This window comes from Gobio gobio, assembly GCF_949357685.1.
Source record: "Gobio gobio genome assembly, chromosome: 13".
NCBI lineage: Eukaryota > Metazoa > Chordata > Actinopteri > Cypriniformes > Gobionidae > Gobio > Gobio gobio.
This window is the reverse complement of record NC_137106.1, coordinates 38998128-39014676: the sequence shown is the minus strand read 5'-3', so window position 1 is coordinate 39014676 and position 16549 is coordinate 38998128. Positions and strand designations below refer to the sequence as shown.

At 38.5% G+C, this 16549-nt stretch overlaps 1 protein-coding gene across 1 annotated transcript in view; it reads right to left on the bottom strand.

Annotated features, from left to right (window-relative positions):
- The window catches only part of LOC307135731 (utrophin-like), a 46607-nt gene extending 30370 nt beyond the window's left edge, over positions 1-16237 (bottom strand). The window contains exons 1-5 of the mRNA XM_079832354.1: positions 15787-16237; positions 10279-10409; positions 10027-10183; positions 8256-8373; positions 3122-3384 (exon numbers count right to left, since the gene is read on the bottom strand). Of these exons, the coding sequence (XP_079688480.1) occupies positions 3122-3384; positions 8256-8373; positions 10027-10183; positions 10279-10409; positions 15787-15921 (804 nt within the window). The 5' untranslated portion in view covers positions 15922-16237. The remainder of the gene's footprint in view (positions 1-3121; positions 3385-8255; positions 8374-10026; positions 10184-10278; positions 10410-15786) is intronic.
- Between the last annotated feature and the right edge of the window lie 312 nt (positions 16238-16549).

The window sequence follows — 16549 nt, the reverse complement described above, 5'->3', positions numbered from 1 at the left end:
ACTCTGGAGCGGCGGCCATCTTGGGACGAGACAATGGAGTGGCAGTAAGAGACTCTGGCCATTTCTGGTGTGGCGGGTACTGTGGGATGAGACTCAGGCCCAGCAGGCAAGACATGAACCAATCCAGACATAAAGATAGGGGTGTGGAGAATTTCTGGCATGGTGGGTTCTATGGGAATACGGGACTGCTCATCCGCAAAACCCACAGTATATGATGAGCTGCACAACAAAGGGCATGATCGATGTATTGGTCCAATGACCAGTGGATTTTCCCTCCAGGAAGCCTTGAGCTAATAGGCTCATTTAAACCAAAATGAAAAATGTTCTTGAGTGCAGTGTCATCAAAATCAACCTGGTGACAAAGTCCACAGAATTCCTCCACATATTCCTCAATGCATTGAGCCCCTTGACGGAGTTGCATGAGATGAAAAACTGCTGGGTTCATGGTGTGGTCTAACTTTCTGTAAAAAAGTGATCTACTGGAGGCAAGTTGAAGTGAGAATCCAAGTGCAGTTTAATTATAAATATGAACGTTTACAAAACAAATGATGACCTTGACCCCCCCCCCATGTGTCCTGTTCACTTTTCATAATCAATGTAAATGAAATTTAAAAAATGACATTATAATATTTAAACATATGAAACGAAATACGTGTTTTAATGGCTACAAGAAGTATAGTAGGCTACAGTACAGAGAAATGTAATGTCGGAGCGGGATTTGAGCGCACGTTGTTTTACTGGTGTGCTGTTCATGAGTTCTTATTCAAATATGGTGAATAAAAAACAGCACCCCCAACCTAAAACATCTTCCCGCGCCTCTGGATGAATCACATTTTGTTTTACATCACTTGGATGACCCAGTGCGTGTGCGTTGCTTACCTGGGGAACACATGACACCAGGATGCATGATGGGAAGAAGGCAAGCCGGTGGAGGTAGTGTGATGTTTTGGGCAATGTTCTGCTGGGAAACCTTGGGTCCAGTCATCCTTGTGGATGTTACTTTGACACGTACCACATACCTAAGCATTACTGCAGTCTCTTCCCTAGTCTCTTGTGTCATGTACACCCTTTAATGGGAACGGTATTCCCTGGTGGCTGTGGACTCTTTCAGCAGGATAATGCACCCTGCCACAAATCAAAAATGGTTCAGGAATGGTTTGAGGAGCACAACAATGAGTTTGAAGTGTTGACTTGGCCATTTGTCATAATGTTATGCCTGATTGGTGTATTTCAGATGGGGTCATGTTCATTACTGCACATCTCATCGTTTGACCAATAAGTCCATCTTGACCATGATATTTGACATTGTATGACCAATAGGTGGCATGGTCTGATGGCCTTGCGCATATGCAAAACTCAATCTAATCTTACCTGGCAAGATAGTTAAATCAAACAGATGCATACCCTACTCACATGAGAGGTCTTGTTACCTTATTTATTGAAATGTCCTTGTACTGTCAAATCTGTGCCAGATTTCTGCCTTATTCCATTCAAGGCTAAACTTCGATCAAATATTTCATATTTGGTCATCACATGAGGTATGAGACATGAGGGATGAGCTACTTGTGACATAGTTAATAATAGAGTTCTGAAGCTATGGAGGTCAAACTGGGATAAACTGAAGTCCAGAGAGGGAACGTGCTGACATCTGTAGTACAACAGTAAATTTTCCCTCTTCTCTCAGTAAACACAGATAATAATGTTTAATACTCCCAAATATGGGCCTAGATTACGCAGGGGACATGTCCCCGCCACTTTTTATAAAATGTAAAATCGTCCCCCGCACTTTTTCATTGGGCAAGTGTGCTCACGACAAGTTGCGGTTTTCATGTATGTGTGTATAAGAGACAGGCTATCCATATAAGCTATATTTCTTAGCTTAATAGCTTATATTTCTACGTGAATTTCAAGTTTCCATGGTAATCAGTCACTCACTGCTCACTGTGACCCATGCTCCCATGCTCGCACACGTGCTGTATCCATCATTTTCATACATGAGGTCGCGATGAGTTCAAAGCGGTACAAAAAAAAAACATCTTCACTACAAAACATCGAGCACTTTAAGTTGGCATGTGGTATCCGAATTGTGTTGCACAATTCTGAATGATCATGTGAGACTGAAGACTGGAGTAATGATGCTGAAAATTCATCTTTGATCGCAGGAATAAATTGCATTTTTAAAATATATTCAAATAGAAAAAAGTTATTTTAAATTGTAAAAAAAAGTTCACAATAATACAGTTATTGCTGTATTTTTTATCAAATAAATGCAGCCTTTGTGAGATTAAGAGACTAATTTCAAAAACACTGAAAAACTTTAATGTTGACAAACTTTTGACTGGTAGTGTGTCAAGTCTCATGCCATTTAGATTTCAGCAAACGTCATTTGGGGTCAAACATAGCATATTAAGCCAATTAAGAAAAAGGTATATGATTAAAAATAAAACCGTCAATTAGACAAAGGTCAGAAAAAACTGGTATAACAATTGAAATTCTGTCCCCCTCACTTCTGAAATTATGGCTACACCCCTGCTCCCAAATAGACACATAACCTTTACCCAATCCTACATAAAAGACACTTTGCATATTAAATCATATCATAAAAAATAATACAATTTATACCATTGTAGCAGTGGTATATGATACTTTTATGGTGAATAACCATCAGGTTGGTCAATAACATAAATTACCACTGTTTTGCCTGTTTTTAAAACAAACTTCATCTAGAATTGTAGACTTAAATAGAAATCAGGTATTAAAACATTTTGAATCAATTCTGAAACCTAGAATAGAAAAGGTATAGGCTACCTATTTTAGAACTAACTAGTTAACATGAGCTAAAAATTAAAAAATAATTCTGAAGCATTTATTAATCTTTAATGAATGTTAATGGCAACATTTTCTAATTCATTATTAAAATCAGTGGTTGTATCTGTTAATGCTATTCAATGGATATGATCTGACATGAATATCATTTTAATATTAACGTTAACAAAGATTAATAAATACTGTAACAAATTAATTTCTTAATTGTTAGTTAATTTTGTTTATTGCATTTGCTAATGTTTACTAATGGGGCCTTATTGTACATGAATACTATAATTTATCTGTTTGAACTCACAATATTGTCCTTGTTCTCCAGCACACAGTCAACCATGCTGCGTTCCTCGGAGTGCCAGTTTTCGTTCTCCATCTCAAGCAGGCCGAGCTCCAGTTGGTTCATGGCATCCTGGAGGTCCTGAAGTTTCCCCAGAGCCCAGTCAACCTGGTGCTGCCAGCTGGCGGCCTGAGCAGTGAACCGCTCCCAGTGCTGCTGAACCTCACAGGCCTGATCCTGAACCGCTTGAGCCAGCTGACGAATCTTCTCTTCCTGTGCTGTCTCTGCTGGAAGTTAAAATCAGCTTTCAGTCGAATGACCTCGATCGAGATGTTCTTCGTCATCATTTCGATTGATTATTTTTCCGACAGTAACAGTAACAAAGTTTTCCTATCTATGGGTAAAGACTTTCTGCATGTGATGACACTGGCATTAAAACTGAGCTATAGGAATATGTGGCCTCCTCAAAGGGTTCTTTCATGAATTACTTACCCTCATGTCGTTCCAAACCCATAAAACCTTTGTTCATCATCTGAACACAAATGAAGATATTTTTGATGACATCTCAGAGCTCTCTGACCCCTCCATAGACAGCTATTCAATTACCACTTTCAACGTCCAGAAAGCCAGTAAAAACATCATTCAAATAGTCCATGTAACTACAGTGGTTCAACTTTATATTATATGACAAATTTTATAACAAAAATAACAACTTTATTCAACAATTTCTTCTTGTCTGTGTCGGTTTACTGTGCTGTTGACGTAGTAAATACAGTGCAACGCTTCCGGATTCTATGTCAGAACGCCGGCTTACCAATGGCTGTTCATGTGAGCACCACAAAGGTCTTATGGGTTTGGAACGACATGAGGGTTAGTAATTAATGAGAGAATTTTCATTTTTGTGGGAACTAACCCTTTAACTTCCTTAAGGCCTGTACATACCGGGACGAATATCGCACGCGCTTATCGCCAGCATTTTTCGTGACGTTTTTCGGCGCGTCTCGAGTGTTCACACCCAAGCGATTTTCACTGGCGATGCGCCGAGTGAACGTGCACATTCAGTAGATAGCGCTCCCGGTACACAAGGTGGTGCTGCGGCACTTTACGCTTCTGACACTCGCTTGTCACACAGAAGAAGAAGAGAGACAATTTTTACGTGCTTGCCAAAACCATAGATATATTATGTCTATGGCCAAAACCATTCACACACTTTTTCCTAACTGGCAAACAGCATTAGCAGCTCATCTTCTTCTTTGTCTACTTACTACTTCTTCGTTGTATCAATGTGTGCTCGGCAAGACCGTTTTGTGCTTGAGCGCCACCAAGTCGTGTTTTACTGTCACTTCAGCAGCTCCAGGCACGTGAACAAAAGCGCGGATCTCATTGGTCGGCCAGTTTTTAACGTGCCGCGTCAAAATAAAAAAACAAACCCGAGGCGGTTTTTTAAAAACGCCTGCCGTTTTGCGCGTCGGTGTGCACACTCACATTGGCGCCCTTTGTTTAGTCACGAGGCGTTAAACGTTGGCGAGTTTTTAGCAGGGACTTGAAAATAGACAAGGAAGGGGCCAGCCTAATCTCTAAAGGCAGGGTATTCCAAAGTCGTGGCCCTGCCACCGCAAATGCACGCTCACCTCTACGTTTTAGTCTAGCGCGTGGAACGACCAACAAAGCCTGATCACAAGAACGGAGGCTTCTGGGTGGAGTATAGGAGTGAAGGAGTTCAGATAAATAGACAGGAGCTTTGTTATGTAGGGATTTATACACGAAGAGGAGAATTTTGAAGTCTATTCTCTGACAAATCGGCAACCAGTGAAGGGATCTAAGAATCGGAGTGATGTGATCATGTTTACGACACTTTGACCGCAGTCTGGCAGCAGCATTTTGGACAAGCTGAAGTCGCGCAATTTGAGATTTAGATATACCGCAATATAGGGAATTACAGTAATCTAAACGCGATGTAACAAACGCATGAACATCCATTTGGAGAGTTTTTGGGGAGAGAAAGTTTTTAATTTTTGACAGTAGACGAAGCTGATAAAAACTGGATCCAACAACAGAGGAGATATGTCTGTCAAATTTTAAAAGCTGGTCAAAAATAATACCTAGGTTCGTCACCCGTGTCGATCTAAAAGCGGATAAACTTTCTAGCTCAGGGCTTATACACTGAGAGTTTTCATTTGGACTGAATACAATCACCTCGGTCTTGTCCTCGTTTAAGAAGAGGAAGTTCTGGGCTAGCCATAATTTAACCTCCTCTAAACATTGGAGAAGAGAGGTGATCGCAGTGGAGTTGTTTTTCTTTACTGGAAGATAGATTTGAGTGTCATCTGCATAGAAATGAAAGGACACACCATGCTTCCTTAGAATAGAGCCCAAAGGCAGCATGTACAAAGAGAATAGAGAGGGAGCTAAAATAGAGCCTTGAGGAAGGCCACAGGTCAGAGGAGCGGCGGAAGATGAAAAGTTACCCAATTTCACTAAAAATGTTCTGTCAGATAGGTATGAATGAAACCATTTCAGAGCGTTTGCTTTTAGACCTACCCAAGACTCTAGTCTAGATAGTAAGGAGTGGTCTATGGCAGGGGTTTTCAAACTTTTTGTGTGTGTGGACCACTATTTGTAATCAAAAAAATTTGCGGACCACCTCATAACACACATAATAAAATATGTCTACACACAGTCCTGAATTAATCCGCACCTCTAAATAGGCTTACTAGCACTAAAACTAGTCATCACATCAGTACAACTGGCTTGTTAAAAGAATGTTTACTGCACACAACGGCTGCCACATATTTAATGTATTTATTCTGGCTCATAGATGCATCCGACTCACTGTCAATCTCTTAATTTTTTGTAACTTCTGCCTCTGTCTCTTGTCTCTTCAGAGAACCTGTTGCTATCCACCGATCCATAACGGCACTGAACTTGAACGTCACGGCTGAGCGCCACTAGCCTATTTTAGTAATCGCACAATAACTTGACAATTTAATACAAATGTTATATCAATATAGGCCTACATATTTTTACTTTTTAATTTTTTTATGGGAATTTCCTGGCAAAATGAAGGTAAAAAAATATTATTTTATTTTATTTTGCCTTTCCACGGACCACCTGCAGTACCCTCACGGACCACTTGTGGTCCGCGGACCACAGTTTGGGAATGACTGGTCTATGGTATCAAAAGCAGCTGATAAATCTAAAAGAATAAGAACCACAGAGTCCCCAGAGTCAGTGGAGATGTAGATGTCATTTACAACTCTCAGAAGGGCGGACTCAGTGCTATGCGCAGACTTAAAGCCAGACTGAAAAACCTCATAAATAGAATTGCTATTCATAAAGTGTTGACGTTGATTCAGCACAATTTTCTCTAAAACTTTTGAAATAAAAGGCAAAACAGAAATGGGGCGAAAAAGTTTTAGGACAGTGGGGTCCAGAGAAGGCTTCTTGAGCAGAGGAGTAACTGTAGCGACTTTAAGGTCAGCAGGAACAGAGCCCGTTTGAGGGGCTCAGAGCACAATTATCTGTCCATGGGGTAAGAAAAATAAGCTTGTTTCTGTTTGAAATCTTGTTTCTTTAATGTTGAAACAAGATTATTTTTCTTACCCCATGGACAGATAATTGTACTTGTTTCAAGCAAAAACTCAGAAAACAAGCAAAAATATCTTATGCCATTTTACTTATCTAGTAAATGCACCTTGATATAAGAATTTTTAGATATTTAGACAAGAAACAAGACAAAAATGCTAAATAAGAAAAGCGTTTTTTGCAGTGTAGTGCTGTTGTGCAAACCCATTGCTGTCACATTTGTATTGCATGTAACTGCCATCTGATGGAAACAAACACTGCTCTCTCTTAAAGGTTTGGAAAGTCCAATTCATTCTAATGAGTCGGATTGTCCTAACCGGTCCTCTCATATAGCTCTGAAAAGTCAGATTCAGTGTAGTGAATTGGTTTGTCCTAATCTGTCCTCTCTCTGCTTTGGAAAGTTCGATTCTTTCCAGGAAATCAGTTTGTTCAAATGTGTTTGTAAACGTTTCGGTTCCTCACATCCTTGGTTCTCTGAGATAACGGGAACAAGCATTGTGTCTTTGGGTAAAAACTCCTTTTGTATATTGATATTTCATATATGTACAAATATTACATTTCCGTATGGGTTCGCTATATAAATGTTCAAAATTATATCATCATATTTGGAATTGTTTATTGATGTTAGAAAACTATAGTTCTGATTATATTATACATTACAGTGTATAATTTACAAGTTAAATTATTAAAGCTATCACCCCCTAAAGCTTCAATGTACCCAAGTACTTCAAAAGGAGTATCTGTTCATATTTATTTGTTAACCATACCAAGGCATATGGGGTTTTCCAGGACTGAATATTTTAGTATTTCATAAGACATAGAGACAAAGTTAAGTCTTAACCATTTTACTGTGGACCAGACACTGTGTGTCATTACTGAGGAATCTAATCTTTCCTCTGTGATCAGATTTACATCCGTACCCTTCAGCAGTCTCTCACTTTTCACTTTGCGTCCTATAAGGTTTATTGTCTCCACTGAGCCATTACAGAGACACATAAATCATGCACCAATGACGCTATAGACTAAAACTATGACCTCCAGAAATGAAAAGTGTAATAAAAAATTAGTGTTTGAATCCAGGCGACAACCATTTACATCAGAAAGACAATACACATAAAATTTGACACTTGGTGGCATCTTTAATAGAAACAGACCATTGAGGACAAGACAAGACTACTAGGGGAGATCTATCACTGCAATAAAGTGTGTTTAACTGTTAGGGTGATACATTGATGATAATAATAAGAAATGTTCAGCATATTCAGCATATTTGTCTTATGTTCAGCATAAGAATGAATGAGTGAATGAGAAAAGTTTCAGAGAGGATCTCAACAGTGGATCTCTAACTATATGCTGAGCCTGCAGCACCAAATCCTGCAATCAAAAGATTTAAATATGAACTATACCATATAGCATTTCTTATCAAATTTTCCCAAGATCAAATTATCTGAGCTCTTCTATTCACAATAATGTGTAAGTTGATTTGAAACATAACTGAGAACTTCTGTGCTATAAATTAAAAAGCTCTAAAGAATAACAAATTCCTCTGGGAGGATGCAAAACAGTCTCTCACCTGCAGCCATCTCTGTACTGCTCTGGACCTCCACTGTTGTAGGTTGGATAGCGAGAGACACCTGATTCAGAGTGCTGTCTACATCTTGCCTCTGTCCAATTAACTCTCTGCGCAAGGCCTGTGTCGAACAGCACATTAAAGATGCAGAGGTGTGACATTTAAACTAAATGCAGACATTCATTACATCTCATTCCAGACACATCAGAGGCGGTGAAATTGGAGATATAATTACTTGAAAAGCAATCAGAAAACAATGCATAAACCCAAACATTAGCTGAACTGAAAGTGACAAATTGAGGAACAAAATCATTGAACCAGAGGGAAGATGTGTTGTGGTCGATATCAGAAGGAAAACTTTTGATTAATTCTGCATGGTTTTTACAGATAAAGCGCGATACGTAGTATCACCAAATCACATTTAATAATGAGCCACCGACTATAAAAATTTGATCAAAATTAAAGGCTTAGTTCACCCAAAAATGAAAATTCTGTCATTAATTACTTACCCTCATGTCGTTCGACGCCCGTAAGACCTCCGTTCATCTTCAGAACACAAATGAAGATATTTTAGTTGAAATCCGATGGCTCTGAAAGGCCTCCATTGGCACAATGCACAGTTCACTCTCAAGACCCTTAAAAGGTACTAAAGACGTCGTTACAAAGTCCATCTCACTACAGTGGTTTTACAATAACTTTATGAATCGGCGAGAATAGTTTTTGTGCGCAAAAAAACCCCTAAATAACGACTTATATAGTGATGACGATTTCAAAACACGGCCTCATGAAGCTTCGAAGCGTTATGAATCACTGAGCCGAATCAGCAGTTTGGATCGCCAAATTTCAGCAGTTTGGCGGTTTGACACGCGTTTCGACTCACTGATTCATAACGCTTCGAAGCTTCATGAGGCCGTGTTTTGAAATCGTCATCACTATATAAGTCGTTATTTAGGGTTTTTTTGTGCACAAAAACTATTCTCACCGATTCATAAAGTTATTTTAGAACCACTGTAGTGAGATGGACTTTGTAACGACGTCTTTAGTGCCTTTTAAGGGTCTTGAGAGTGAACCGTGCATTGTGCCAATGGAGGCCTTTCAGAGCCATCAGATTTCAACTAAAATATCTTAATTTGTGTTCCGAAGATGAACGGAGGTCTTACGGGTGTCGAACGACATGAGGGTAAGTAATTAATGACTGAATTTTCATTTTTGGGTGAACTAACCCTTTAATATGTGTGGGAAATGAGGTGCACACTGGCAGAGAAAGTTGTTCATAATGTTGTTTACAGCTATAATTATTTGAGTTTGGTTTGTGAAGACAGCCTTATTGCAACGGATGTAAATAATGCAATGTTTCAAAGTAGTAAATGCACTTAACTGCAATGATAAAATAGCGATGTGCATCAAGGACATCAATAATTCAGCAGTGCAATAACAAATAATTTCACAGCTTCTGCTTCAGGAAAAAAGTAATCAAAGGGTTTAATTATTTTGTATTGTATCTTTCTATTAAACTAGTGACATTTATAATATCTAAGGACTGCAAGACGCCTGTTTAAAAAGGCAATGTAATCAGTGCATGCGGGTAGGAGGTGCTGGAACAAAGATGTAAATTATAAAACATTATGTATTAAAAAATAATACAACATTACTCATAATGGACTGCGAGTGAGTAATTCTCCTCCTACTGAGATTTTATGGTCCTTACAATCAGAAATGCCTTCAAGCGTCTGTTTTATTTGGTTTAACCTGTGGACGGCACAGCGTGACTGACCGTACAGTAGCCTTGCTGCTGCAGTAAAGTATGTACGTCCTCTCCCACCGGCCTTTGCCGTGTCAGCTCCTCATCTTTCAGCTTTACCCAGAACCAAAGCTCTTCGAGGATAGCTATAAGTCCGGTCCATTTCTCCACACCGGCCTCCAAACACTCTCTGTAAGCACATGACAATTTGAAGGAAAGTTCAGGACGTTATGACCTGTTTTCGAGATAGCTGTTTATTTGTATTGCTGGATAAATTGCACAGACCTTCTGGAGGCTATATGAATGTGCTCCACATCTCTGAACTTATCAAGCTCTTGTGCCTTGGTATTTGGGATCTGACCTCTCAAAGCCCTTTTAGAAAGATCCGTCTGGGTGTCAACATCTGTCTGAATGTCCTGAGGAGACATAACAGCATGCAGAAGCTAAAATTGCACCAATTCAAACAAATCTCAATGGACACTGATTAAGTGATCTTCCCCTTGTTCTGTCCCCTATAAATAGAATTAAAGTGAAGCAGAAATAGCACTGCTTCATTAGCCATTTAATGAGACTAATGCAGGAAGACAAAATCTGGAAAATAAGTGACAAGCAATTGGGTTATTCAAAACATCTGTGGTTGACAGGACACTTACCTACATGAAAAATAACCTCAAAAAGCAGACATCTCACCTGCCTTCAGCCGTCTGCTGTAATTCCTACCTATAAAACTTTCATTTATGGTGGCAGTTGCTTTAAAGCCTCCACAGACATATAATGACTGGTTGGTTTCAGAGGAAATGTAGCTCTCTCGTTTAGGGCTGCAGTGAGGATATACAACCATAGAAAGACATCAAGCAGAGACATAACAGACAGTCTTTGCTTATTGTGCTGGAACCCATTATGCCATTATCTATTCTGCTAATATGTAGAGCTGGGAAAGATGAAACTAAATTAAATTTGCCATCATTATTACTGCCAAAGATGTTTTAAAAAATGATCACAAGCTTGTGTGCTCATTGCATGCATTATAATGAGGTTGTAATGAAAATTTACACACGTTTTAAAAAAATATTCAGAAGTGTGGGTTGCTGATAGAAAAAAATACACTGCAATTTCCTGTTAACCTGTAAGTGGATAGATACACCTAGCCTAGAGTCGCCATACTCAATTCTAGTCAGAATATGAGTCTGATACTGTTTCATTGGGCTGTGATTATGAAGGGTGTTTCAACCGAACCAGGAAAGAAAATGCCTATGCAATTGGATAGACCTACAACCAATCAGAGCAACGGAGCGACGCATAGATGTCAATAGAACTCAACTGCACGCACGCTGGAAGAAGTAGAAGAAGAAGATGTAAAAAAAGAATTTAAGGATACACGGAGTACTTACCAACACGATCGTCATTTTTGAGAGAAATAGTAAAGGTGAATGCATATACGAACAAGTTCTCCATTTAGGATTAGAATGAATTCAACCCAAGCGCTCTTTGGTGACGTGAATGATTATGTTACTGTTGATCATCCATCATCATATAGAGCCCGCCCTGACAATTTGATTGGTCCGAACAGCTCTGATTCGAGCATAGTTGATCCACAACAGATCAAGTCCAGACTTCCAACTTCCCGACCTCAAATGTTGTGGGCGGGGCTAAGTTCGGCTGGCATCCAGGCTACTGTAAACCCAATTTTTTTTTATTTTAGCCTCAAATTTTTAACAAACGGCCAAGTTAAATTAGTCGATTTTTTAAATGTTTTATTTTGTACTACACACATTAATTGCAATTTAATTGAAATGTTGACTAAGCTAACTCATACAGTTTGATATAATTTCTAATTATCTAATTAACTTTCAGATTTAGCGGATACACGCATTAAAGTGTTAGTTCACCCAAAAATGAAAATTCTGTCATTAACTACTCACTCTCATTTAGTTTCAAGCACTTTAAACTCCTGTTAATCTTTGAAACACAAATTAAGATCTTTTAATGAAATCTGAAATGTCTGTCCCTCCATTGACAGCTACACAACTACTACTTTGTTGCATTAAAAAGTTTGTAAAGAGATCGTAAAAACGAATCCCTATGAATAGAGAGGTTTAGTATTTTTCTGAAAAGACACGATTGCTTTATATGATAAACAGATTTAATTTAAGGTTTTATTCACACACAAATAGACATCAACACACACATAAGATATGGTAAACGGAAGCTCAAGCTCGTTTGCTTAATTGGTGTTCGAGAACCAATGACGTTCCTTCGCGCGTGTCAGGCAAGCAAGTCTCAAATGGTTTGTACAAGTTTTGAAAGTGACTTTTTCAGCCTAATAAATCTAATATGGCCCTAAGTATTTCAAAAGAATTAGAGCAGTAAAGGTTTGCTTGCTTTTAGTCTGAGAAATCACAGATTGGCACACTTGGTGAGGAAGACATAAGGAAGAAGTTATAAATGTCAATGGATTAATGTTCTTGCCGTCTCATAGATATGGTGCCAGCTGCAGTTTGTGCATAATGCAAAATCTCTCTGTGAAGCATAGAGAGCAAACTCAGACAGGAGCAAAAGTGACCAGGATGGGCGAGTGGTTCTTCAAAGTGCTTCTGGGGAGCCAAACATGTCAAGAATGTCAATAATGCACCAATTTCTGTGTAATTGATGACTCTTTGCACAATGTTCCTCCTTTTTATCTTTTAATGTTTAGTGTTTCAATGCAAACTGCATTGCCTGTGCTTCATATCTATGCTTTTAGATTTAACACAAGCAGTAGCTGTATAAAGTACAAATATAATAATCTCAAAAAAGAACATGCTTAAAGGGTTAGTTCACCCAAAAATGAAAATTCTGTCATTAATTACTCACCCTCATGTCATTCGACACCCGTAAGTCCTCCGTTCATATTCGGAACACAAATTAAGATATTTTTGTTGAAAGCTGATGGCTGAGAAAGGCTTCAGATAGGCCTCCATTGGCATTCAGTACATTAATACTCCCAAGACCCATAAAAGGCATTTAAAACATCGTTACAAAGTCCATCTCACCACAGTGACTCTACAATCATTTTACGATGCGACGACAATAGTTTTTGTGCGCAAAAAAAAATCAAAATAACACCTTTATCCAACTTGTTATTGCCTTCCGTGTGTGCCTCCACGACGCATGCGCGAGAATATGACGTAGCGCCGGGGTTCGGGAATCCATGAAATGCACACTTTAGTCCCATTTTGAGAACTACGCCGAGACCTAAAGCACGATCAATGTAGAATCCAACAGCTTAGATACGCGCGTCTTCCTCTGCTTCTGGGTCATCTGTCCGAACGCCGGATCTGCGTAATATTCTTGTGCATGCGTCGTTGAGGCACACACGGAAGGCAATAACAAGTTGGTTAAAGGTGTTATTTAGATTTTTTTTTGCGCACAAAAACTATTGTCGTCGCATCGTAAAATGATTGTAGAGTCACTGTGGTGAGATGGACTTTGTAACGACGTTTTAAGTGCCTTTTCTGGGTCTTGGGAGTATTAATGTACTGAATGCCAATGGAGGCCTATCTGAAGCCTTTCTCAGCCATCAGCTTTCAACAAAAATATCTTCATTTGTGTTCCGAATAAGAACGGAGGTCTTACGGGTGTCAAACGACATAAGGGTGAGTAATTAATGACAGAATTTTCATTTTTGGGTGAACTAACCCTTTAAAACATTTTATGTCCCATACCATATCTCTGAAAAGAGAATCGAAACTTGGCTTAGAACATCTTTCAGATAAGCAGCAAAAGTGTGTTGCTTTTAGTCTGGAAGATCAGAGATTGGCACATTGTTTTAAGACATCAAGAAGTTCATAAATGTCAATGAATTAATGTTTCTGGCATCTCACAGATACAATGCCAACAGCGTCCTTGCATGATGCAACATCATGTTGAGAAACAACGATATTAATGCTTAATTGGTGACCAGGATGGCTGAGTGGTTAAGGTGTTGGACTCAAGATCCAATTCAAACCCCACTCCTGGTAGAGCTCCATAACCTAAACTTTAAACATAATAAAATATATAAATGTTCACTTTGGTAGATACGCAACCAAGAGAAACTATTTTTTTTAAACTACATGAATGTGCTGCTAAATTCTTTTTTCAGAACAAGATACAAATGTAAAACTTGTGACCTCAAATACAATCAAAACTACAATCAAAGATGAAAGACGTCCTACTACCTAGTTTAATGTGATGCATTTAATAAATAAAAAAGCTGCTCTGTGGGTCATTAGAAACAAAGACCCTGTTTACACCTGGTATTAAGATGCGTTTGGGTCAATCGCTCAAAAATAAACGAGGCAGGCACATCCCCATTTTCACCAGGTGTTTTAATCTATCTCTTTTTTCCACTTTCAACCACTTCTGTCCTGATTTCCTCGAGGGGAGGGTAGTGTATGGGCTTTTTCAGATCTTTCGATCTTATGGACGAAATTTACATATGAACACGAATGGAGATGACGAAGAGCTATCTTTTCTGTTCTGAAAGCCGCAAGACCATTCCGAATGCGGTGAGTATTTTCTATCCAATAAATATGTGTAGCTCCAACTCATAAAAAACTAATTCATGCAATGCAATGAGTTGGTCCAACTCAATTTTATCAAATACAGTTTAAATTATATATAACATGACTTTTTTTATATATATCAAACTTTAAATTAAAACGTTTAATTGGAAAATCAATTATAAGCAGTTTTATTCAACATCATACACTTAAGAAAAGGGGTGTCACTCCTGACATTAGCATAGATCACTGAGTGCACAGCCTAAGCACAGTCTTCAGCAACGGTAACCACAAAACTAAAAAACATTACAAAAACATCTCTAAATGTCCAACATAACTGAACATTAAACACTAACAGTAACTAACAACATCTTTCCCTCTACAGAAAAACACATAAAGTAACACTTTAATCCCTAAATGTACTCTCCTAATGGAGAGCATGCTGGGAACTACAGATCCACTGCCCAGTTAGTTATGGCAACAGAAATATTTAATGTAGTTTTAACACAACTTAATTAAGTAATCTTCAGTTTTAAATATATTAGGTTGATATAACACAATTAAATTAAGTTGTGACAAAATTAGATATGTTTAAGTAAAGTGAACAGAATTTAAATGTGTCATATCTATGAAGGGCCTTTTTTGAGTGATCCGCGAAAAATGCAAAGGAAAAACGTTTCCGTTTTAATACATTGTTGGAGTGTAAACTTACCCTTATTTAATACATTGATAGGAATCGAACTACCTTGTTTAATGCGATGCATAAAAAAATAAAAAAATAAAATAAAAAAAAGAAAAGGTTTCTTTTGAAAAGGTTCAATTTGAGGTAATTTACTCTGCAGAGCCACCAGGATGGCTGAGTGGTTAAGGTGTTGGCCTTAAGATCCAATGGACAAATGTTCTTGTGGGTTCAAACCCCATTCCTGGTAATGACCTGTGCATAAGAACACCTTTAATGAGGTTGTTATGCAAATTTCTGTATAATTCATGTTAAATACTGTGCTTTGGAATTGTACCAGCACCAGAGAATAAACAACTGTGGCTTTCTGAGCAATATTCTTAATAAGGACTTGTTTCAACCTAGATGCCTCTTTTTGCAATGTCATGTAATGTTAAAAACAGTTTATTGCACTTTTCTTTTCTTGTGGTGCTACCGAACCACCCAAAACATTACTGACAATCTGTGAACACAAATACACATCACAAATAGATCTGAATTAAATGCAACTCCATAATCTAAACAAAGTAATTTTACAAAACGCTCTTTTACCTTGCACATTTTCTGATAACGTGGTGATGTGACAGCCATTCTTTGGATGTGCTGTAGAAAAAACATCACTTTCTGCAGTGAAGATCTCACCATAGCCATTATCTTCAGACTGCTGGGCTTGTGTAAGAGTCTCATCCTAAAGGAACGCCGCTCCTAATCTTTGCACAATAAGCACATCATCTAGGCTTTGAAAGTGCATCCAAATACTCCTACAGCATGTCCAACAACTTAAGAGGTCATTTGCAAGTGTGAAGTAGAGAAACGGCTCTCTAAAGCAGCAAATAAAGCCAGCACAAAGATCCGACCCAAGAGATGTCCTGTCTTCAGGCTTGTATTTTCATCTTCAAAGGGATACTGAACAATGAAGAGAGGGGTGATTCAGAACCATGAAAATTGAAAGTTGAGCTACGGTGCAAAAGCTTGTTTCCTTGTCAGCAAAAACTCCCTGTGTGGATGAGATGATGGTGAGCGAGAGAACCAGAGTCTGAGTGAGTGGCAGAGAGAAAGAGAGAGAGAGAGAGAGAGAGAGAGAGAGAGAGAGAGAGAGAGAGAGAGAGAGAGAGAGAGAGAGAGAGAGAGAGATATTTGGGGAGAACACACAGTATGCACACTACAAGACTGCACGATACAGTCTTAAACAATCAGAATTAAATCTTTTTTCCTTGTAAATTATATTAAATAAGCATTGCATGGATTTCAGAGTGTCATATTTTATTAGTCTCCTTTTACAGAATGAGAATGATTCATCTTGAGCTTCACTGGA